At 36.2% G+C, this 22470-nt stretch overlaps 1 protein-coding gene across 2 annotated transcripts; it reads left to right on the plus strand.

The window, feature by feature from the left end:
- The first annotated feature begins 13760 nt into the window (after positions 1-13760).
- Positions 13761-19765, plus strand: LOC134741351 (uncharacterized). 2 transcript variants are annotated; one of them, XM_063674105.1, is made up of 6 exons: positions 13761-14463; positions 15009-15240; positions 15808-16054; positions 16779-17012; positions 17745-17919; positions 19211-19765. In XM_063674105.1, exons 1-6 carry the CDS (start codon positions 13945-13947, stop codon positions 19376-19378), a joined length of 1575 nt encoding a protein of 524 aa, XP_063530175.1. In that variant the 5' UTR covers positions 13761-13944; the 3' UTR covers positions 19379-19765. The 2 variants fall into 2 exon arrangements, 1 of the variants encoding a protein (XP_063530175.1); XR_010127877.1 differs by having other exon boundaries at positions 13763-14463; positions 17745-18059.
- Positions 19766-22470: the final 2705 nt, after the last annotated feature.

Consider the following 22470-nt stretch of genomic DNA (forward strand, 5'->3'; position numbering starts at 1 on the left):
GCTTTGTCCTTATCACCGACCGGGTTTTTTTTTCACGGTCGGGTTATGGCAGCATAGGTAGGAGGTGATGGCGAAATACCGAAATTTATAAGAGTAAAAGAGGATTATGCTGCCATACATTAACCTGTTAATACATAAATATGTCTTTCTCTTACCCCTGGTTGCTCGGTTTCATGTCTATAACTACTATACTATGTCTATGGTCATGTCAGTTAGAACAATAATTTTACAGTTCCGAACAACTGACAGGCCGATATCGTCCAGCGGACTGCGGACTGATAGTCAGTGGGCCCCTTAAGTGCCCCGCGTTTGGCCCCGCGCCAGCTAGCGAACGCCCTTAAAAAAATTGTTTATTCGGCAGTGCGAACCGAATTATTCGGCCGAATACGAACAATGAAAAATATGCCGAATACCGCCATCTCTAATCCAAATCGTTAAATTGTGTAATGTCCACAGAAAAGACACCGGTTTTCCCGAACGTTTTCGACCCTTTATTAACTTTAATGGTCATGAAAATAATGTAACTATGTATTAACTTCTATACAATATATAGACCTGTACCGCTGGCTATATTTTGACCCCTAGGTTATAAAAATATTAAAGTCAATTCTGTTTTCGCTTATGAATACTTTGTTAAGACGTAAATCTTACATTTTGTTTTGTGTCATATATATAATTTGCTTTTCTAGTAATTTGTTATTTTGTGGTAATTATTTTTAATTTTGAATTATTTTGGAGAAAAAAATATTCGAGAGAAAACATGTAACTGTGTTGCATTTAGGATAGTGTTTTTAGTGTGAAAACATAGTTTGTGTCAATTACGTCCACTGCAATCTGATACTATGTCATAATATTCTAAATGACACAAAAAAAAATTAGAGTTAAAAAAAATTACTTAGGTCGAATTTAATCGTTTAAATAGGTCCATTAAATGATTTTGTGTCTTATTAAGGCATAGCTTCATAAGATATTTGATGATTTTGTCGTAACAGGCTGTCACCGTTACAAAAGAATATTAAAGATATTAGAGTTTACATCTTATTAATTTGAAATGCGGGATAAATAAGATGTATGAATTTGTGTCACTTGCATCCAGTGCATAAACAAATATTACAAAAGTATTATTTGCGTTCAAACGAAGCTAGCGGGCGGTCTGAATGGGCAACGGAGGCCGTGCAGGGTGGGGCCGCGGCGTGACCTTGCCGTACGCAACGCATGTTTACTTCGCCTGTGCGCCAAATTAACGCAACTTATTCAAAGAAGTTACGCAAACAACAAAACAACAAGCAACAAGCAAGCAAAGAATGCGTCGAATTATCTTTTACCTATTTAAAACTCATAGATATTGTACAATGTCACCATTATGCAAAAGAACTGTAAGTACATGTTTGATTTGCGAGCGAGCTGGCAACATTGCGCAGGGAAATCTTAAAAATATCGCGTTTACGTGAACGCCACATACATTTGTGACAGTGATAGGGAAAAGGTACCACTAAAGTAAAATTTGGTTATTAATACCGTGACTTTCTTTCATTCTTTGATAAAAAAATTTGCTATTTATGCAACAAGTGCAGAAATCATCTTTACGCACGTGTATCATACAATGTTTTACTATGCATTGTGCGAGTAAATAAAAAAACATATCATGGCAAATAAGTTTAATTATTAGTGCGGAAAAGCAGTACTTTCCGCACGATATGGCTCCGTAGGAAACGCACTTTTCGAGCACATGCATTGTAAAAAAATATATAGGACTGTATCTCCTAAACCATGCGTCGTAGCGCAAAAATAATAAAATTTTCGTTCCCCTTTATGTAACCCAAAAGTAATACATGAAAAATACAATGAAAAAAAAGAAACAAGATCTTTATAGGGCTGTATTAGCTGTATCTCCTATATCGTGCATCGTAGCGCAAAAATAATCAAATTTTCGCTCCCCTTTAAGAAGCCCCTAATTAAGATTTAAAAACGCAAAAAAGAAAAAAAAAGAGGAAAAAATCTTTATAGGGCTGTATCTCCTAAACCGTGCGTCGTAGCGCAAAAATAAACGTTTCGGTCCCGTTTATGTAACCATTAATTTATATTTAAAAAAAACGCAATAAAAAAAAAACAAAAAAAAAACTTTATAGAGCTATATATCCTAAACCGTGCGTGGTAGCGCAAAAATAACAAAATTTTCGTTCCCCTATACGGAACCCCAAAGTAATATACAAAAAACACAATGAAAAAAAAAAACAACAAAAATATCTTTATAGGGCTGCATCTCCTAAACCGTGCATCGTAGCACAAAAATAATCAAATTTTCGTTCCCCTTAAGAAACCCTTAATTAAAACTTAAAAAAAACCAGGAAAAAAAACTTTATAGAGCTATTATAGCTATATATATATAGATATAATATCTCCTAAACCGTGCGTGGTGTCGCAAAAATAATAAAATTTTCGTTCCCCTTTATGCAACCCATAATTTATATTTAAAAAAAAACGCAAAATTTAAAAAAAAAAACATTATAGGGCTGTATCTCTTAAACCATGCGTCGTAGCGCAAAAATAATTAAAAAAAACCCCCTTAAGAAACCCGTAATTAATACTTAAAAAAAAAAACAAAAAAAACCAGGAAAAAAAAGTTTATAGAGCTGTATCTCCTAAACCGTGCGTGGTACCGCAAAAACAATAAAATTTTCGTTCCCCTTTATGCAACCCATAATTTATATTTAAAAAAAACGCAAAATTTAAAAAAAAAAAAACTTTATAGGGCTGTATCTCCTAAACCATGCGTCGTAGCGCAAAAATAATAAAATTTTCGTTCCCCTTTATGCAACCCATAATTTATATTTAAAAAAAACGCAAAATTTAAAAAAAAAATCATTATAGGGCTGTATCTCTTAAACCATCCATCGTAGCGCAAAAATAATTTAAAAAACCCCTTTAAGAAACCCGTAATTAATACTTTAAAAAAAAACCAGGAAAAAAAACTTTATAGAGCTGTATCTCCTAAACCGTGCGTGGTACCGCAAAAACAATAAAATTTTCGTTCCCCTTTATGCAACCCATAATTTATATTTAAAAAAACGCAAAATTTTAAAAAAAAATCTTTATAGGGCTGTATCTCCTAAACCATGCGTCGTAGCGCAAAAATAATAAAATTTTCGTTTCCCTTTATGAAACCCCAAAGTAATATACAAAAAACACAATGTAAAAAAGAAAAAAAGAAAAAAAACAATAAAGAAATCTTTATAGGGCTGTATCTCCTAAACCGTGCGTGGTGTCGCAAAAATAATAAAATTTTCGTTCCCCTTTATGCAACCCATAATTTATATTTAAAAAAAAACCGCAAAATTTTAAAAAAAACATTATAGGGCTGTATCTCTTAAACCATGCGTCGTAGCGCAAAAATAATTAAAAAAAACCCCTTTAAGAAACCCGTAATTAATACTTAAAAAAAAAAACAAAAAAAACCAGGAAAAAAAAGTTTATAGAGCTGTATCTCCTAAACCGTGCGTGGTACCGCAAAAACAATAAAATTTTCGTTCCCCTTTATGCAACCCATAATTTATATTTAAAAAAAACGCAAAATTTAAAAAAAAAAAAACTTTATAGGGCTGTATCTCCTAAACCATGCGTCGTAGCGCAAAAATAATAAAATTTTCGTTCCCCTTTATGCAACCCATAATTTATATTTAAAAAAAACGCAAAATTTAAAAAAAAATCATTATAGGGCTGTATCTCTTAAACCATCCATCGTAGCGCAAAAATAATTTAAAAAACCCCTTTAAGAAACCCGTAATTAATACTTTAAAAAAAAACCAGGAAAAAAAACTTTATAGAGCTGTATCTCCTAAACCGTGCGTGGTACCGCAAAAACAATAAAATTTTCGTTCCCCTTTATGCAACCCATAATTTATATTTAAAAAAACGCAAAATTTAAAAAAAAAATCTTTATAGGGCTGTATCTCCTAAACCATGCGTCGTAGCGCAAAAATAATAAAATTTTCGTTTCCCTTTATGAAACCCCAAAGTAATATACAAAAAACACAATGTAAAAAAGAAAAAAAGAAAAAAAACAATAAAGAAATCTTTATAGGGCTGTATCTCCTAAACCATGCGTCGTAGCGCAAAAATAATAAAATTTTCGTTCCCCTTTATGCAACCCATAATTGATGAAATAACACAAGCAGACTTTTTTATAAGTAAGTATATTAAAAAAATAGAAAATAAATTACAAGTGATAGTGACGCGGCAACATGCGTAGGCACAAGAGAGAGAGCCTATATCAGATGAGTGTAGACGCGGCGAGCATGAAACTTTGCTCGGCAAATATTCGTAGGGGCTTGCGTTCATATTATTCTAACATCCTCCACTGGACGCAAACCCATTGCTTCGGTAAAGGCCTTGTGTTTTGGTTGATGCAAGGCCTTCGTCAATACATCAGCCACCATGTCTTGAGACTTCAAGTATTTTACCAGAATTTGTTTAGTGGCTATTTTCTCCCTCACAAAGTGATACCGGACATCTATGTGTTTGCTTCTAGCACGGAATGCCTCAGTACCTGAAATGCTAATTGCACTTTGGTTATCACAAAATATAGTTATTGGTGATTGTGAAAGCTCTGGCCAAAAGTCATCTTGTAATTGCTTTAACCAGAGGTCCTCTTGTACAGCTGCAGATAACGACATATACTCTGCTTCAGCAGTTGATAGTGCAATAGTTGGTTGACGTTTCGAACACCAACTTATGGCGGCACCCTGAAAAATAAATGTGTACCCAGTACACGATCTTCGGTCTTCAGTGTTACCGGCCCAATCAGCGTCGCAGTAACCAGTAATATTTTCATTATTACCATTGAAGGTTAATTTATAATTGATTGTGGCCTTCAAATATCTTAGGACCCTCTTCAGCGTTGTCCAGTGTCCAGCTTTGTTTAAACAGCATACTTTGTTTCCTTGTTCAAAGTATGGCGGCGGAGACATATATATTTCTTCTTCAACGTCACCCTGAAGAAACGCTGTAACAGCGTCCATTTGGTGTATTTTTAGCTGATATTTTGCAGCTAACCCAATGAGATATCTAATAGAGGAATATCTTACAACAGGTGCATATATCTCATGGTAGTCAATTCCTTTTGTCTGTTTATAACCTTTAATAACAAGCCTGGCTTTATAACGTGTTATATCTCCATTTTCGTTCATCTTTGTTTTATACACCCATTTGCATAGTATAACTTTTTTACCAGCCGGTTTATCCACTAGAGACCAGGTATTATTCTTTATTAACGATTGATATTCTTCATGCATCGCTTTTATCCACTCTGTCGCCTTATCATCTTTAAGGGCCTCTTCAAGGCTCTGAGGATCGCTGTTGAGCAAACTTGGTGTAGACTCAGCGTTCATGCATATATAAGAAGTCGGTTTTAAATCAGTATCCTGCTTGTCACGGCGTGGTCTGAGTTTTATTTTGTACGACTGAGGAGTATGAAAGCTCTCATTATGATCAGGTACGTATGTTTCATCGTTGGGATCTTCATCTACTATAGGACTTGAGATTGATTCTTCGGTCTCTATCGGAGTCCTCGGTGTAGTTAGAACGTCTGCAAGATCACACACAGTAGAACTTGAGCTTTGTGTATCTGAAGTTTCCAGTGTAGTCTCATCGTCATCATCATCATCATCTTCAGACCTCACTTCCGGCTGTTCCGTTAAAGGTAAGTATATCACATCTTTCTTTACATTATTTACTTCATTTTTTAAATTTTTGTTTCTAACTTGTTTTCTTTTTGTTTCAGAGTTTTCAGGCGTGGCAGGAACTATATTTCGCTTCACACTTGATTCAAGAAACACGACATCTCTACTCATGATCATTTTCTTGGTCTTAGGATCCATAAACCGGTACCCTTTAGTACATTCCGAATAACCAACAAAAATAAACTCACTTGATTTCGCATCCAGTTTCTGTCGTTTTTCTTTTGGTACATGCACCATTGCCTTGCATCCAAATATTCTCATATGGCTCAAATCTGGTTTATTTCCGGTCCATACTTCTTCAGGTGTGATGTAGGCAAGTGCACGAGTTGGCGAGCGATTTACAATATACGCCGCAGTCGCCACTGCCTCAGCCCACAGGTCATTCTGTAAACCAGCATTTAAGATCATACATTTAGCACGTTCAATAAGCGTACGGTTTATTCGTTCGGATAACCCATTCTGTTCGGGTGTGTATGGAGTGGATGTCTGGTGCATTATGCCATTTTTCTTCAAATAAACATCAAAGTTTTTATTTATATATTCTTTCCCGTTGTCACTGCGCACTACCTTTATCTTTTTATTCAACTCATTTTCTACACGAGTTTTAAATTCTACAAATTTATCGAATACCTCGGCTTTACTCTTGATAAAATACACAAATACTTTCCTTGAATAATCATCAATAAAAGTTGTGAAATACCTGCAACCTCCAACTGATGCGGTTTGTAGCGGACCACATACATCACTATGGATTAGCTCTAGCAACTCTTTTGCCCGGGAGCCACTACTTGGAAAAGGTTGTCTTGTTTGCTTTCCCTCTAAGCATGAAACACATACACAACTTTCAGACTGCTGTACTAATTGAACACCAGTAGCACAGTTTGGTATTTTATCAACATCATTAAAATTCAAATGCCCCATTCTCTGATGCATTAAGTAGGTATCTGTCGCTGTGGTAGCTGTCATCGCCTTAACTTCCTTATTAAAAACATTAAGCTTATAGGTATTGTTCATCTCAGTGCATGTAGCTACTATTTGCCCGGTCTGGTTTTTAATGTTACAGCCTTTTTTATGAAAATCTATTTTACAGCCAGCTTTTATTATCACACCCACAGATAACAAATTAGTAGCCATTTCAGGTACAAATAATACTTCTCTCACCAGAATTGCATTACTTCCTCCATTTTTGTCCAGTACCTGTATTGTTAAATCGCCACAACATTCTACATGTAAGTCTTGGTTGTTAGCAATTGTTATGCTTTTAATAGGCGGAGCTCTGACATTTTGTAACCATTCTCGGTGCGGTGTTGAATGATGTGAACATCCAGTGTCGACATACCAGTTCATATCATTATTCGACTGCATGGCTGAAAATGCTGCGATGAAACCACAATTATCTTTGTTATTTTTAGCATCTGATTTATTTTTCTTGTGCCAACAATTCTTGCTCAAATGCCCGTGCTTGTTGCATGAGAAACAACGCGGACCCTTAGGTTTAGTCTGGGACGGAGACGGGTTACTTTTGGTATATTTATTTCTGGAGTTTGTGTAAAAAGCGGTAGCGTCAGTTTTTGTCACCTCTTGCAAGAGCTTTGTTTTTATCAAGTCTGCACTAATTTTCACACCGGAACTCTCTATTCCCATTATCATAGGCTTGTAAATATCCGGCAAGCCTGCTAACATCAGTGTCCCGAGCCACTCATCATCTACTTGAAATGATATATTACGCAACTTATGCGCTGAAGACATTAATTTATTCACGTAATCTTCTACGCTACTACTATTTTCTAAGGTTGTATTTATCAAGTCTTTTAATAAACCAACTTTCCGTAGCAAACCTGAGTCTTGAAATGCTTGTGTTAAATTGTCCCATACCTCTTTCGCTGACTTCGCCTCTTGTATATGAACATATAACATGGGATCCACTAAGAGTATAAGCTTTGATTTTGCCTTTAAGTCTTTCTTAGCATCTGTATCCGTACCTTGAACACAGTTCCAAAGTTCCTCATGTTGAAGATAGGCTTTGACGGCGAAACTCCAACTTGTCCAGTTGTCGCGGCCTGTGAGCTTTTCTATGGCCATCATATGACTGTTTGATGCCATCTTTTACGACTTTTATACTGAAAAGCTGAAAAAAATAAACTCCGGCGACCGAAACTAAACTCGACTTTTGAGGTTAAGTTCCCGAGATTTAAATCTCAATATTTTACTTTAATCACTTAATATTTCCCGAAACTAACGTTAACAGGTAGGGAGAAGCCCATAACCTGATGAAATAACACAAGCAGACTTTTTTATAAGTAAGTATATTAAAAAAAATAGAAAATAAATTACAAGTGATAGTGACGCGGCAACATGCGTAGGCACAAGAGAAAGAGCCTATATCAGATGAGTGTAGACGCGGCGAGCATGAAACTTTGCTCGGCAAATATTCGTAGGGGCTTGCGTTCATATTATTCTAACAATAATTTATATTTAAAAAAAACGCAAAATAAAAAAAATCATTATAGGGCTGTATCTCTTAAACCATGCGTCGTAGCGCAAAAATAATTTAAAAAACCCCTTTAAGAAACCCGTAATTAATACTTTAAAAAAAAAACAAAAAAAAACCAGGAAAAAAAACTTTATAGAGCTGTATCTCCTAAACCGTGCGTGGTACCGCAAAAGCAATAAAATGTTCGTTCCCCTTTATGCAACCCATAATTTATATTTAAAAAAACGCAAAATTAAAAAAAAAACTTTATAGGGCTGTATCTCCTAAACCATGCGTCGTAGCGCAAAAATAATAAAATTTTCGTTCCCCTTTATGAAGCCCCAAAATAATATACAAAAACACAAGAAAAAGAAAGAAAAAAAATAATAACAAAAAAACTTTATAGGGCTGTATCTCCTAAACAGTGCATCGTAGCGCAAAAATAATCAATATCCGTTCCCCTTTAAGAATCCCCTTATTAAGATTTAAAAACGCAAAAAAGAAAAAGAGAAAAAAAAAACATTTTAGGGCTGTATCTCCTAAACCGTGCGTCGTAGCGCAAAAATAATAAAATTTTCGTTCCCTTTTATGAAACCCCAAAGTAATAACAAAAAACGCAATGACAAAAAAAAGAAAAAAAAAAACAACAAAAAAAACTTTAGGGATGTATCTCCTAAACCGTGCATGGTAGCGAAAAATAATCAAATTTTCGTTCCCCTTAAGAAGCCTTTAATTAAGATTTAAAAACGTAAAAAAGAAAAAGAAAAAAATCTATATAGGGCTGTATTTCCTAAACCGTGCGTCGTAGCGCAAAAATAATCAACTTTTCGGTCCCCTTTATGTCACCATTAATTTATACAAAAAAACGCAAAAAAAAAGAGTTTTTTTTTATAGGGCTTGATCTCCTAAACCATGCGTCGTAGAGCAAAAATAATAAAATTTTCGTTCCCCTCTATGAAGCCCGAAAATAATATACAAAACCACAAGAAAAAGAAAGAAAAAAATAATAACAAAAAAAATTATAGGGCTGTATCTCCTAAACCGTCCATCGTAGCGCAAAAATAATCAATATCCATTCCCCTTTAAGAAGCCCTAATTAAGATTTAAAAACGCAAAAAAGAAAAAGAGAAAAAAATCATTTTAGGGCTGTATCTCCTAAACCGTGCGTCGTAGCGCAAAAATAATAAAATTTTCGTTCCCTTTTATGAAACCCCAAAGTAATAACAAAAAACGCAATGACAAAAAAAAGAAAAAAAAACAACAAAAAAAACTTTAGGGATGTATCTCCTAAACCGTGCATGGTAGCGAAAAATAATCAAATTTTCGTTCCCCTTAAGAAGCCCTTAATTAAGATTTAAAAACGTAAAAAAGGAAAAGAAAAAAATCTATATAGGGCTGTATCTCCTAAACCGTGCGTCGTAGCGCAAAAATAATCAACTTTTCGGTCCCCTTTATGTCACCATTAATTTATACAAAAAAAAACGCAAAAAAAAAGTTTTTTTTTTATAGGGCTTGATCTCCTAAACCATGCGTCGTAGCGCAAAAATAATTAAATTTTCGTTCCCCTTTATGAAACCCTAAAGTAATATACAAAAAACACAATGTAAAAAAGAAAAAAAGAAAAAACAATAAAAAAAACTTTATAGGGCTGTATCTCCTAAACCGTGCGTCGTAGCGCAAAAATAATCAAATTTTCTTTCCTCTTTATTCAACCCTTAATTTATATTTAAAAAAAAAACGCTTTCAATAAACTGCTGTAACTCGGAAACTTAGAATCCACAAAGGGGACTTTACTAAATTATGACACATATTAAAGCCTGACCAGTAATATATGATCATTGTCAAGAGGGCGCTGTTCATTCTCATGTACAGGGTGACAGTTCAGTATAGTATGAAAAAATATTGTATTTAATGAACATTAATGTTGCTTGCCACGCTTAAACATAACAAAAATCACAATAAATTGCGTCTTAAAATAAACTTAAAAAGTCTACTAAAAATCGAAACAAAAGTAATTTTTAAGTCGCTGATGTGACATTCTCAATCAAAAGGTAGGTACCACTTTGTCGTTTACCATAAAGACGAAATTTGATTATATCTTTATACAAATAACCTGTCAGAGAAAGTGGTACCTTTTGATTAGGAACGTCACAAATGTTGGTCAGTATGAGGAGTGCAGCCTACAGTTTATTTTTAATTATATTTATATACCTACTACGGTAAGATTGATAAGACAATGTAATTATGCCTCCGAATGAAATAAATACACTGTATCGCAAAACTAAGTGGCGAGACAGCTCATAATGGCATCTCTTGGTTGATCTTAACAAGGGTAAAGGAGATAGTATTAAGATCTCAGTCGCCAGCTGATATTGCGGCAAGTATAATAAGCACCCCACCCGCGTAGGTACCCTTCCCCGCGCACGCCCTTCTTGCTCAATTGAGTTTTATTTTGCCAGATAGTAAAAAAACCGTGGATCAAAATGACCCAAATTATGAATGATGTCTCAATGTGGTATTATAATATTGTAGACGTAAACTTAATAATATGAATTTTTTTTTGTGGCAGATACAGGATGTTAATTAGAAAAAAATTTTTTTTAAATAAAAGCGGTGGATGAATTTGACACAGATTTGTTTGAATAACATATAACAATGTTCTGTAAAGTACAACACTTCACTTACCGACTCTAATATTTTTTTAGGCGTTTTAGGATCAATATTAGGTATTTATTAAATGCCATTATACCCGTGGATGAAAATGACACAAAATGCGTGTGTACGTCGGAAGCCACTTTGCCTTTACAGGGAAACAAAGAATTTCGTCTCTAATATTTTTTTTACAGAATGCTGATTGAAAAAAGAAATACCTAAATTTCTACCTAAGCAAATACCTAGGATGACACAAAATATTATTTTTAGGTTTAGTATATGGTCTGGAAACTATATATAAAAAATAAGCAACATTAATATTCTTATAACCTCAGAAGTTATTGGTACAGGTCTAATATGGCGAAACATATATTTTGTCGGGTAGAAATTAGTCTAATTTGTGCAAAAGGTGAGATTTTTTCGATAGCGAATGTACGAGAATTGTAAGGGGCAAATTCAAAGGGCTAGTGGGGGTAACGGGGACCAGTTTTCAGCCCGGCAACATCGGGTTTCTAGGAGCATAGGAACCCCACTACAAGGATCAGAAGTCAAACTGCGGTCCGCAATTTTTGCAAATGGAACTTCACTGAGAACCCGGTCTAATATCAGTTATCTACGCACAAATATAATACATAAATACCTAACTAAAAATGTGTACAGTTTACAAATGTTAACACATGTTCTTACTGTGATCGCCGGTTTGCGCAGGCCTTAGTTACACTTACGTCTAATATGTTTGAACAAGTCTTTCAACAAATTGTTTAACAGGATGCAAGATGTCGGTTATGTGACGTCACAACCCACGACACACGTCCACGTTTGTGACGTCACGAACATCAGCTAACTCATAAATGACAGGCGGTTATCACACTGGTGCCACAAATGGAAAACGTATCTATCCAACTCTAAATTTGACAAATAAACACGATAACAATTTTGATAACTGTATTAATTGTATGAATGTGACAATGTAAAAGAAATAGACAAATAACTGTAATAATATTAATTGTATTAATTGCGTATATGTAATTGATAACTGTAGCAATTGTATGAATTTGGAAATCTTCTTCTTCTTCTTTTAAAATTATGGCTTCAGCCCAGTGGGACTATTTCGCCAGTATCAAGGTATTGAGAGGTTTACAAACGACAAAAATTGTACGGTTGTACAAGACAGTGTACGGTGATTTGTTAGCTCTTGTAAATCGATAGCTAGACTTTACAAGAAGCACGTGGACTACCGGCCGTTGACTCCAAGATGGTGGTTAAACGCGCTTCAAAATTAATTCTCCATTCACTGCACACTACCACATTAGTTTACTGTATAATAAGCTATCGATATTACACTTTAAACAATATTAATAAGCAAAAAACAAAGTAATTAATCACGATTCTAACTATCAAGATGGCGCTCGAACCGGAAGTCCGAATTTGGAAATGTAAAATGCAAAAATAAACAGTACACTAAATAAATTTGACAATTAGATATGATAATAATAGTGATAATCGAACGGAACGAAAATTATAATAAGTTAGTTAATTGATAGGGTAAATGTAAGTAGGTTAAGTAGTCTAAGAAAAGAATGTAAAGAAAAGAAAGAAAGAAAAGAAAAATAAAAGAAACGAATATTGAAAAATAAAAATCAATAATAATATATAGAGGAGAGACGTGGGCCAAAAAAAAACCTACCTTAGGGCGAATCATTATACTACTCTTTGGGCGAATCGCGGCGCGAAGCCGCGAACGCGAGTGTGGAGTCTAGTTCTCTAATCAGGAGAAATCGACTCCACACTCGCGTTCGCGTAGTCTGGAGCGGGCTATACATTCATGGATACTTTTTTATCGTTGGCGACGCCCACAACTTCGATACGATTTGAGCGTTTCGTTTCACGACGTTGTCAGCAAGTAACGATTTTTTTTGTAATTAGAGTTAGACCAAGCTAAGTTGGCAGCGATTTTTATAGTCCAGGCTGTGAAAGTGTTATTTAAACTTTAAACGTCATAATTTGATAGACGTTTGACATTTAAAATAACCCTTGCACAATCTGGGCTGTATCAATATCACTTCCAACTTATTAGTTTGTCAAAGGACTGTCTCATTTCAAACATAGACAGAGAGAATCATACTATCTTTGTCTTACACTAGTACTGGCACCCAAAAGAAAAGGATAAGTATAGTTTTTTTTTGTTCTTATTTACTGCCAATTTGGCTTGACCTACTAATAGCTGGTCTGGTCTAACTCTATAATTAAATAATATTCTATTTATAAAGTGTTTACAAAAATATTTTAATTGGTGGAAAACGACATGAAATGTAACGGTAAAAATCGTTAGGCCACGTTTTTTCAGAATTTGCTTCCGATAAATAAAATTGGTTGTGAAATAAGTTACTATCTTAATTAATCGTAAAGGTCTGTGGAGCCATTCATGGATTTTGCTACAATTGCTATGTTTATAATAGGGAATATTATTACGCGAAACTCTGCGCAGGGGGCGCCACTACCACAATCTGACGGTCTATCTTACAACAAAAAAATTGAAATTTCGTTATCTAACATCCCTGTCACTTGCATATTCGACCGATAGAGGCAGATAGCGAAATTTCGGATTCGCGTTTCCCGGTAGGTTCTTTGTAAACAAACCGCTTTGGTGCATCAATGTCATATTTTATTATCTGAAAACTTGTCAAAAACCTGTTAAAGGTACAGTATGTATAAGTTACTCTGTGGTTTACTAAACGGGCTAGTGCTGCACTCTGGTGGCAGAACATGGCAGTAATAATAATTTTGCACTTGCGTCTTACGGAACGTGCTAGTTACCTATGACGTCACAATGACGTCACTAAAGATTGACATTTGACATTTAAGATTCGCTTTGTTTCGTTTTTGTTTTCTTTAAGTGAGAATCTTCCTAAATAATAAATAAATAATAATAATATTATATAATAATGTATTAAACTTATTTTTAGTGAATACAAAATGTAACTTAAGATCAGTGGAAGTGTTTGTTTTAAGTTGTGTGCACTCTAGATAGCTTTATCTTGTGCTTAAATTTTGCGTAGGTTTTATATTCAATTCGTGCAAATGAAGCCTGGTAAAAGTGCAGACGTGCGGGAGGAGATAGTGGAAATTCATTCCGTAGCTCGGTCTCCTTCTCCGAAGCACAAAACTAAGCCACGATCGAGAAGTCGGTCCGGACCGCGAAAGTTGTCAAACGGGCACTCAGAGACCCCAGAAGTGGTCGAAACTCCTGCTGTTGAAGAACAGACTACAGACAGGTCTAAGCGTGACAGCTGGATCAAGTCTGAGCAAGAATCTTTAGACATAGAGCTGCCTATTCACGATCAACTCAAGGATCAAATCCTAGGATTTGTTGAAAAGGAAATTAAGAAGTCTGATAAGAATCCCTCGTTCGTGTTTTATTCTCATGATCCTACTGGTTTGGATGAGAAGTTCATGAAGAATTTATCCCGGCCATCGAGTGGTCATAAAGAAAAAAGGAGCCCGTCATCTAGAAAGAAGAAGAGGCATTCATCAAAGCATAGAGATAGAGATTTGCATGATTTTGAAATACCTGGATCTAGTCTTAGTGCGTTAGAAAAGGTAACTTAGATTGTTATTTACCTTAGTGTTTTTTATTAGGGTTACGTATCCAAAGGGTAAAAACGGGACCCTATTACTAAGACTGCTGTCCCTGTCACCAGGCTCTATCTCATGAACCGTGATAGCTAGACAGTTGAAATTTTCACAGATGATGTATTTCTGTTGCCGCTATAACAACAAATACTAAAAAGTATGGAACCCTCGGTGGGAGAGCCCGACTTACACTTGTCCGGTTTTTAAAAATGTCAATACAACGTATATATATAGAGGAACTTTTTATTCTTCAAACTTACCAGTTTTGAAGGAGTGCAACTGAAACATGCTCTGCTTCTGCTGTTAGTTTAATATGATAAAAAATTGTAGGCATATAAAAGTATGAAAGTTTGTTATTGTATGTGTTCATTTGAATGTCTGTTTTAGCTTAGTTCAGTTCATTTTTGACTTAGTAACGTGATGTGCTATTTATCGTGCTAGTGTAAAGTAGCACCATATGTACTGTAAACTGTAATAGTTTATGACAATTATGACATCTTCTTTTGTAATAGGTTGATGACTATCTAAAGGAATACAACAAGGATGAGGTGGTAACTCTAAGTGGTGAACTAGAGATAGAAGCAAATGATGTAGAAAACAACAATGGGTCATCGAAGGAGCACAAACCTAGAAAGACTCGACGGAAAGTGAGGGAAGAGAGACAAGACACCAATGCCAATGGGAGTGATGTCAGCCCTAAGGTGTTCAAAGCTGGCAGTAAATGTAAAGGTGGAGGCAAAGCAGGTAAAGATCATAAAAACTCAGGGGTTTGCAAAATGTGTGGTGCGACATTCTGGGGCTTACTTCACTGGCTCTAGATTCTGATGATAATTTGAACATAAAGATTGTATAAAGCAAAAGTATCATATTTTTGACTAACATTAAGTATTAAGCTTAGAATAAATTTAAAAGTGGAAAAATTACTGCCTTGGGTGAGACTTGAACTCACGGCCTCTGGATCGATACTCCAGCGCTCTGCCAACGGAGCCACCAAGATCTCATCCATAGTCAGCAAATCTTATTACTATATGGGTCTAGGGGACCCTATCAACATCTACCACAAGAGCGTTACACTTCTTAAACGGCCACCGGAGTTCCAAGTCATATTAGAAATTCACCAGTTACGATGTGCTACCTATTCTAAATTAATATTAATATTAAAATCAACATTAATTTTTAAATTAAGTATGTTATGAATACACAAGTTTTTTTTACACTTTCAGTGCCAAGCTCCCATTTCCTATATAAAATTAAACCTAGTAAGTTTTTAGCAGCAAATCTATACTAGTACTTTCACAATACTTTTTCCAGTTCGCCCAACAGACTTATCCACAATGCTGGAATCTCTTGAATCCAGTATGCCGTACCATGACCAGTATATAGACAACCCCTTCTCCTCACCGTCACCTCTCACTTCACCCAACGATGAGAGGCTCAATCCCTTTGGCTCTCGGAGGCCGGAGAAGATCTACATGCAGGGTGGAGGAACATTTAGAGCTGTGTCCAGGGATAGAATCTTGGAATCACAGCAGTCTAGGAATGAAGATAAATACTTGAGGTATGTAAATTGTTTTTATGCAAAATATGATATTAATATTGAAGGTTCAAAGGAAAATTAAATTTTATTACATCAAAAAGTCTACCTTTTTTGTCTCAAAATACAATAGGGTATTTGACATTTTTTTATTAATGATATCAGTCGATCAGGTTTGTTTTGAGGATCAAATGTCTATATAGGTCCTTAAAGCAATACAAAACTCACAAATGATGGTCAGTCTGACAATCGCACTTTACTAACGAAACGCTCCTAACATAATGGCAATACATCGTGACGTCACCATGTAACAGAAGCCGTTTCGATGTATGGAAAACAAGGAAATTGCGATTTTGTCGGTGAAATATTGCGTTTATGTATATAGTTGCTATACAGTATTTTTTTTAATAAAATGTAAGGACCACCAAAAAAAACGTACATTTTGAAACTTTGAGATCTTGTATTTTTATTATTTTTAGGCTTCCTCACCCAAACTGGACCTTATTACTAAGATTCCGCTGTCCGTCCGTCTGTCTTTCTGTCTTGTCTGTCTGTCCATCTGTCACCAGGCTGTATCTTATGAACCGTGTATTTCTGTTGCCGCTATAACAACAAATACTAAAAACAGAATAAAATAAATATTAAAGCGGGGCTCCCATACAACAAACGTGATTTTTTTGCCGTTTTTTGTGTAACGGCACGGAACCCTTCGTGCGCGAGTCCGACTCTCACTTGGCCGGTTTTTCAGACTGGGCGACCTGACGCCGCTGGACGTGGCGCTGACCGCGCAGAAGGCCTGGCGCAGCTGCGCGTACGCCTGCCACGGCGTGCTCGGCGGCGTGTCGCTCATGCACCTACTGCTGATCAGCTATTCTGACAGTTTGGACGCGGGGCATCTGTCCTTCCACGCGGTCGTCACTATGCCATACGTCGCTACATACTACTTTCTTTGTGTGTTGTGTCTGCTCTCAGTGTTGGATAGGTGAGTTATTATTATCATTACAAGTGTCATATGTATGTGTGCTCAATCCACGTTTTTCCATTGTTTCTGCATAAAATTGAACGTCAATGTCTGAATGACAATTCAAAAGGTATAGTTATTGTTTCAGTAATATATTATTTCTTATTCCGTAAATGTTAAATTTCATAGGACCCAATCTACCAAAAACAAGTGCTTTATGGAAAATATAACTCATCGCGGAGAATAACTTCCGCTCAAGTCGGAAAACCTTCAAACATAACCTCTATTTCTCAAGGATTAAAGTCTAAACATGTGCAAATGCACTCGGAAGTTCAAGGCCGTTGCATAGGGAGCGTCCATTGTTGATTGTATCGGGTCACGCTACGAATATGTTAAGCCTTAATAAGGCAGAATATATTTCTCACAATGATTTTGAACTTTATTTCAAGGTGATAGGCCGTTATGCCCGTTAAAGGGTTGAGCATACATGGAATTAATATTTTGTCACTTCAAACTATTGAACCAAACTGAGGAGGCTGTTTGACTCCTGCGACTAAAAGAAAAGTATTCAGTTTTGCGTAATTTGTGACACCTTTATGCTCGTCAAAGAGTTGAAAGTAAGTCATTTGATCTGCCAATCCTATCTCATGCTAGTCGCACAGTACACTTTTATAGGTACTGATTACCGAGATACCTACTTATTTTTCATTTTTCGTATATGTCCACCATGAAAGTCGAAATCAACTGTTTCAGGCTAGACGTTACAAGTTTGGACCTGAGCCGGGGCCTGCAGCCCTACTTCCAGCCCATCGTGCTGGTGATCCTGTACATGGCTTGTCTGTTGGTGTGCACGGCGGCGCGCATGTACGACGACCTCATGGTGTATCAGTACGCGCCAATGGTCGCCAACTATACCAATGTTACCACTGTAAGTACTACTTCCAGCCCATCGTGCTGGTGATCCTGTACATGGCTTGTCTGTTGGTATGCACGGCGGCGCGCATGTACGACGACCTCATGGTGTATCAGTACGCGCCAATGGTCGCCAACTATACCAATGTTACCACTGTAAGTACTACTTCCAGCCCATCGTACTGGGGTGATTCAACTTTTAGAAGACTTAATTTCCTTTACGATATCAAAACTTACGAGACTTTTGATTCATAATAATAACCAAGTTCTGGTGTTGCCCTTGAGCCATCCTAGATGCCGCTTTGGGGGGGGGGAGTCACTGTCTGCCGGAAATAAAATCGGATTTTAAACTTTTGAAGTTGGCCTGCTTGTCTAACTTAACAAACATGTAGGCAGCATTGTAAACAATCTATTAGTATTTCTAAAATTTTATATTTAGTGGATCATGTCGAAAAATGTGTTCTAAAATGGTCACTCACAAGGGATCTTCTACGTGGCGTGTGTGTAAGTTTGCTCGGCAGCACGCATGTCTGACTACCTAATGGTGTACCAGTACACGTCAATATTCGCCAGCTATACTAACATTACCACTGTAAGTAGTAGAAAGTAGAAACATTTGAACTTAACAAGTATAGTCGATTGACATCTTCCCAAAAATTCATGGATGTTGCTAATTAGCCTCATGCATGAAGTTTAAATTTGAACGAAATATGTTTTATTCGGATGTTTGTTACCGTTATATCATGTTACAAATGCATTTCCGTTTTTAAATTACCATTTAATTACTTAAAATTATAAATAAAAAGTACAAAAATTTGCCCGCGAAAAGCTAGTGAGCGAAACGCTCGAAACGCCACGTGACGTCACGCGTTCGACAGATTAGTGTCATTAGTAGCAAACGTCAGTTGGGCCGCCCAACGTGTGACGTCATCACGCTCTGTCGAATTCGCGCCAAAAATTATGAGCGTTTCAACCGCTCAAAAATTTTCAACATTTTAAATATTTTTTAATAAAATAATGTTAAGGTTTACAAAAGTATTTTTATCATTTCCGGTGTTCCAACGATATTAATTATGAATCCAAAAATAAAAATAAATTCATGCATGGAGCTAATTGAAGATCCTAGTCCTAGATCCTACATCCTACTCGTATTGTTGTGACTTAGTTTTAGTTTAATTTACTTTTTAGTTATTTTTAATGTAATTTATTAATGTAATGATTGAATTAAATTCAGCTTTATCACATAAATAAAGAATATAGTATAATAAAAATGATTGATTCGAAGTAATACATGATTATATCCTCAGCCGACCATCCCCTCGTTTTACCACACGTGGACGCACTTCTCGATCTGGCGTGCCGTGTTGTCTATCCTGGGCCTGGTGTACTTCGTGATATCCGAGCCCCCGGATCTGGTGCTCGCCAACCTGACCAAACTGCTCCATTACAAGCACTCGTTGCAGAGCATCGGATGATGGCCTTGAGTGGGTTTTGGCTTTGACTTAGTTCATAATGCTCGGTGATGTTTATTAAACAAATGCTAGCACGGTTTTGTGAAACTTTACGAAGAGCGCGATGTCGTCTATTTAATTCAGTTGCGCCCACAATTACGACCAGCGGGCGCAGCACGGTTGCATTTTTATCGCTTGACACCATGCCTGTCACGTTCTAACAAGTATGTAAGTGCGAAAGTGACGGGCATAGTGACAGGCGATAAAAATTAAACCATGCTGCGCCCGCAGTACTTATTAAATATATTAATAATGAGTCACTCACATATTTTAAGTCGAAAAAGTCAGAGTATTTTAAGTTAATATGTCTGTGTCTCACGGAAGTTTTGTTATTAAAACGACCAGTACTTGTGTAAATTACAAAATATAGACAAAAACTAAGATCTATAGGGTGTACCGGGCTACCGGTACTGTTATAGATGTTATAGTATGAAATGGCGTAGAATACTCTCAGTTGTGCTGCTTGAATCGTAGCATTTCACGAACAAAATTGCATTTATGCGCTGTGAACTTTGTAAACACTTCATAATGCGGTGTCCGTGTAGTCTATTTACATGTTGTCTAAAATGCTATATGCTATATATATATATATATATATATATATATATATATATATATCCCTAAATAATTCAAAACCAACAAAATAGGCCACTTGTTTAACTTGTGGCAATGTAACAATGGTGTAAAACCATTGCATATTTATAGAGGTATTAAAAATCTAAAACTTATCACAGTCACATAGTACAAATTGGTGTAAATCTTTAACAATTTATTTTATAGTCCGACAAGAAATTGTAGAAAATTATTGAGGGCGCCACTTCCTACGTAACTGTCACATGTTTGACGTAAAATGCTTAAATATGGCAACAATTTAGTATGGAAATTTTTTAGTTCCATTTTATTTAATTTCTAATATTTTATGTCGCACTATAATAGTAGCGATTAGGTTTTTTGTTTGGTAATATATAGTTTATCAAGAATAATTTAAAAAGAAAGCCTTGAGACCGACTGGTCTCTACTAGTTTGTACTATATGTTCCTTATTCAATAACAGTGACCTAGTCCTTAGCTGTAATAAACTTTAAGCATAAGATTACCTAGGTACAGTCGCCATCAGATATATTGGAGTGGTCAAGGCTCTTACAAATATCTGAACACGCCTCTATTGTCAAGGCGTTAGAGTGCGTGTTCAGATATTGTGAACATCTCGGCCGCTCCGATATATCTGATGGCGACTGTAGTATATTACTCAGCATTTAATAAGAGAAACATTTTTATATTATCTAACTTTATAAAAAAGAATAACAATAATACGGCAGCTAAATTATAATATAGGTATATTATAAAGTCTGATTGCTAGTCTTAGGTTTAATTTAATGCTTAGATCAATAGGTATTTTTAAAAATTATGTTTTCGATTTCCTCTCGTTTTCCTAGAGCTTAGCTTGTAATAATAAAAACTCTGTACTAAGCTACATTTGAGACGTATTTCTTTGATCTAGGTGGCAGCACTGAGCATGTTATGCAAGCACAGTGCGCGCCCAAGCTCTGAGTATTTTTCAGTCGAAGAAACGTGCGTTGTTCGGCCGTGGTTGGCAACTTGGCAGGTCACATACGCTAATGTAAGGACGCTATGCACGAGCAATTTCGTATACCTATAGGGGGTATTACTGCAATATTCTGCCTCCAGAGTGCAGCACTAGCCCCTTTAGTAAACCATAGAGTAACTTATACATACTGTGCCTTTAACAGATTTTTGACAAGTTTTAGAGATAATAAAATATGATATTGATGCATCAAGGCGGTTTGTTTACAGAGGACCTATCAGGAAACGCGAATCCGAAATTTCGCTATCTGCCTCTTTATCGCTCATTATGCAAGAGTGACAGAGATAAATTTCGATTTTTTTTGTTTCGCGGTAGACCCTCAGATTGTGGTAGTGGCGCCTCCTACGCAGAGTTTCGCGTAATATTCTCGCCACCCGCCTGCTTCTATCTGTATCGCACGCGCGTAATTATAAAGCTGTCCCGCCCATGTGCCGGCGGTCAATGCCACTGTGTGAGCGAGAAAACAATAACATTATGGACGTGCGATAGATATATATTCTTAGTGCTTAGCGTCCATACTTTACTAAGTCGGGGAGGCTTTAGAGCTTGTGCATATCGTCACGTGACAACCAAAGCTTCACGTATACAGAATAAATAATAGTACTAGATACAGAAGATTCACTCTAACAAAACGCGTCTATTACGACAAATATGGCCGCTAAGTGGCGCAAGCGCAAGCAGGCATCCGTTCCGTAGCGGTGCGCGGCAACTACTACGGCTAGACACCAAAATTGGTGTGGGCCGCATGTACTTGTAGCGAAACGACAAAATCGCGGAGTGAGCCACGCCTGCTAATTACTAAAATCAACTTTATTATGGTCCCAATACGGTTCACTATGGCTATGAACTTGTAGTGGTAATTAGTGAGATTTGGTTGTCACCGGACGATATACTGTACATACATTCCTCACAACAAGGTTTTGGTTGCATTTTATATGCGTAAATGTAAAATATTTATCTGCTTGTTATATTCAGCGTTATCTTAGGAAATTGTCATATGCGTATTATAAGTATCTACCTAAGTGTGACGGATATCATTTTCGTATCAAAATATGTTAGGTATATTGTTGTTAAAAATATCAACCAAATCTAGTCAGAAGTTGATCTTTCATATTATATTAATTTTAAGTGTGTATAAGCCTTAACGGGGTTATTACATCTATTATTTCCCTTACTCTTTCTTGATGCTGAAAGGGACAAGATTTAGTTAAATTATGTTTTATCCCTTTCTTACAAATACATAAGTCGAAATGACAGATAAAGACAAACGATTCATAGCTAATTCAGGCCAGTAACGCGTTTATGAATAACGCCATTGTTGAACGTAGACTGTTTTTCTTGAAGCTCGTACGCCGAAGACTGGAACGCGCTGGCCGAAGTGAAGCTACCGCTGCCAATTACCTCAGAAATACCACCACCATATTACCGGGTTAGTGTGAGGGTTAGTAAGA

The sequence above is a fragment of the Cydia strobilella genome, chromosome 5 (assembly GCF_947568885.1).
Source record: "Cydia strobilella chromosome 5, ilCydStro3.1, whole genome shotgun sequence".
Classification (NCBI taxonomy): domain Eukaryota; kingdom Metazoa; phylum Arthropoda; class Insecta; order Lepidoptera; family Tortricidae; genus Cydia; species Cydia strobilella.

Coding starts and splice junctions, on each gene's coding strand:
- LOC134741351 (XM_063674105.1), top strand. CDS start 13,945: ATGAAGCCTGGTAAAAGTGCAGACGTGCGGGAGGAGATAGTGGAAATT. Junction 15,241..15,807: donor TAAAGGTGGAGGCAAAGCAG/GTAAAGATCATA, acceptor TACTTTTTCCAG/TTCGCCCAACAGACTTATCC. Junction 17,920..19,210: donor ACTATACCAATGTTACCACT/GTAAGTACTACT, acceptor TTATATCCTCAG/CCGACCATCCCCTCGTTTTA.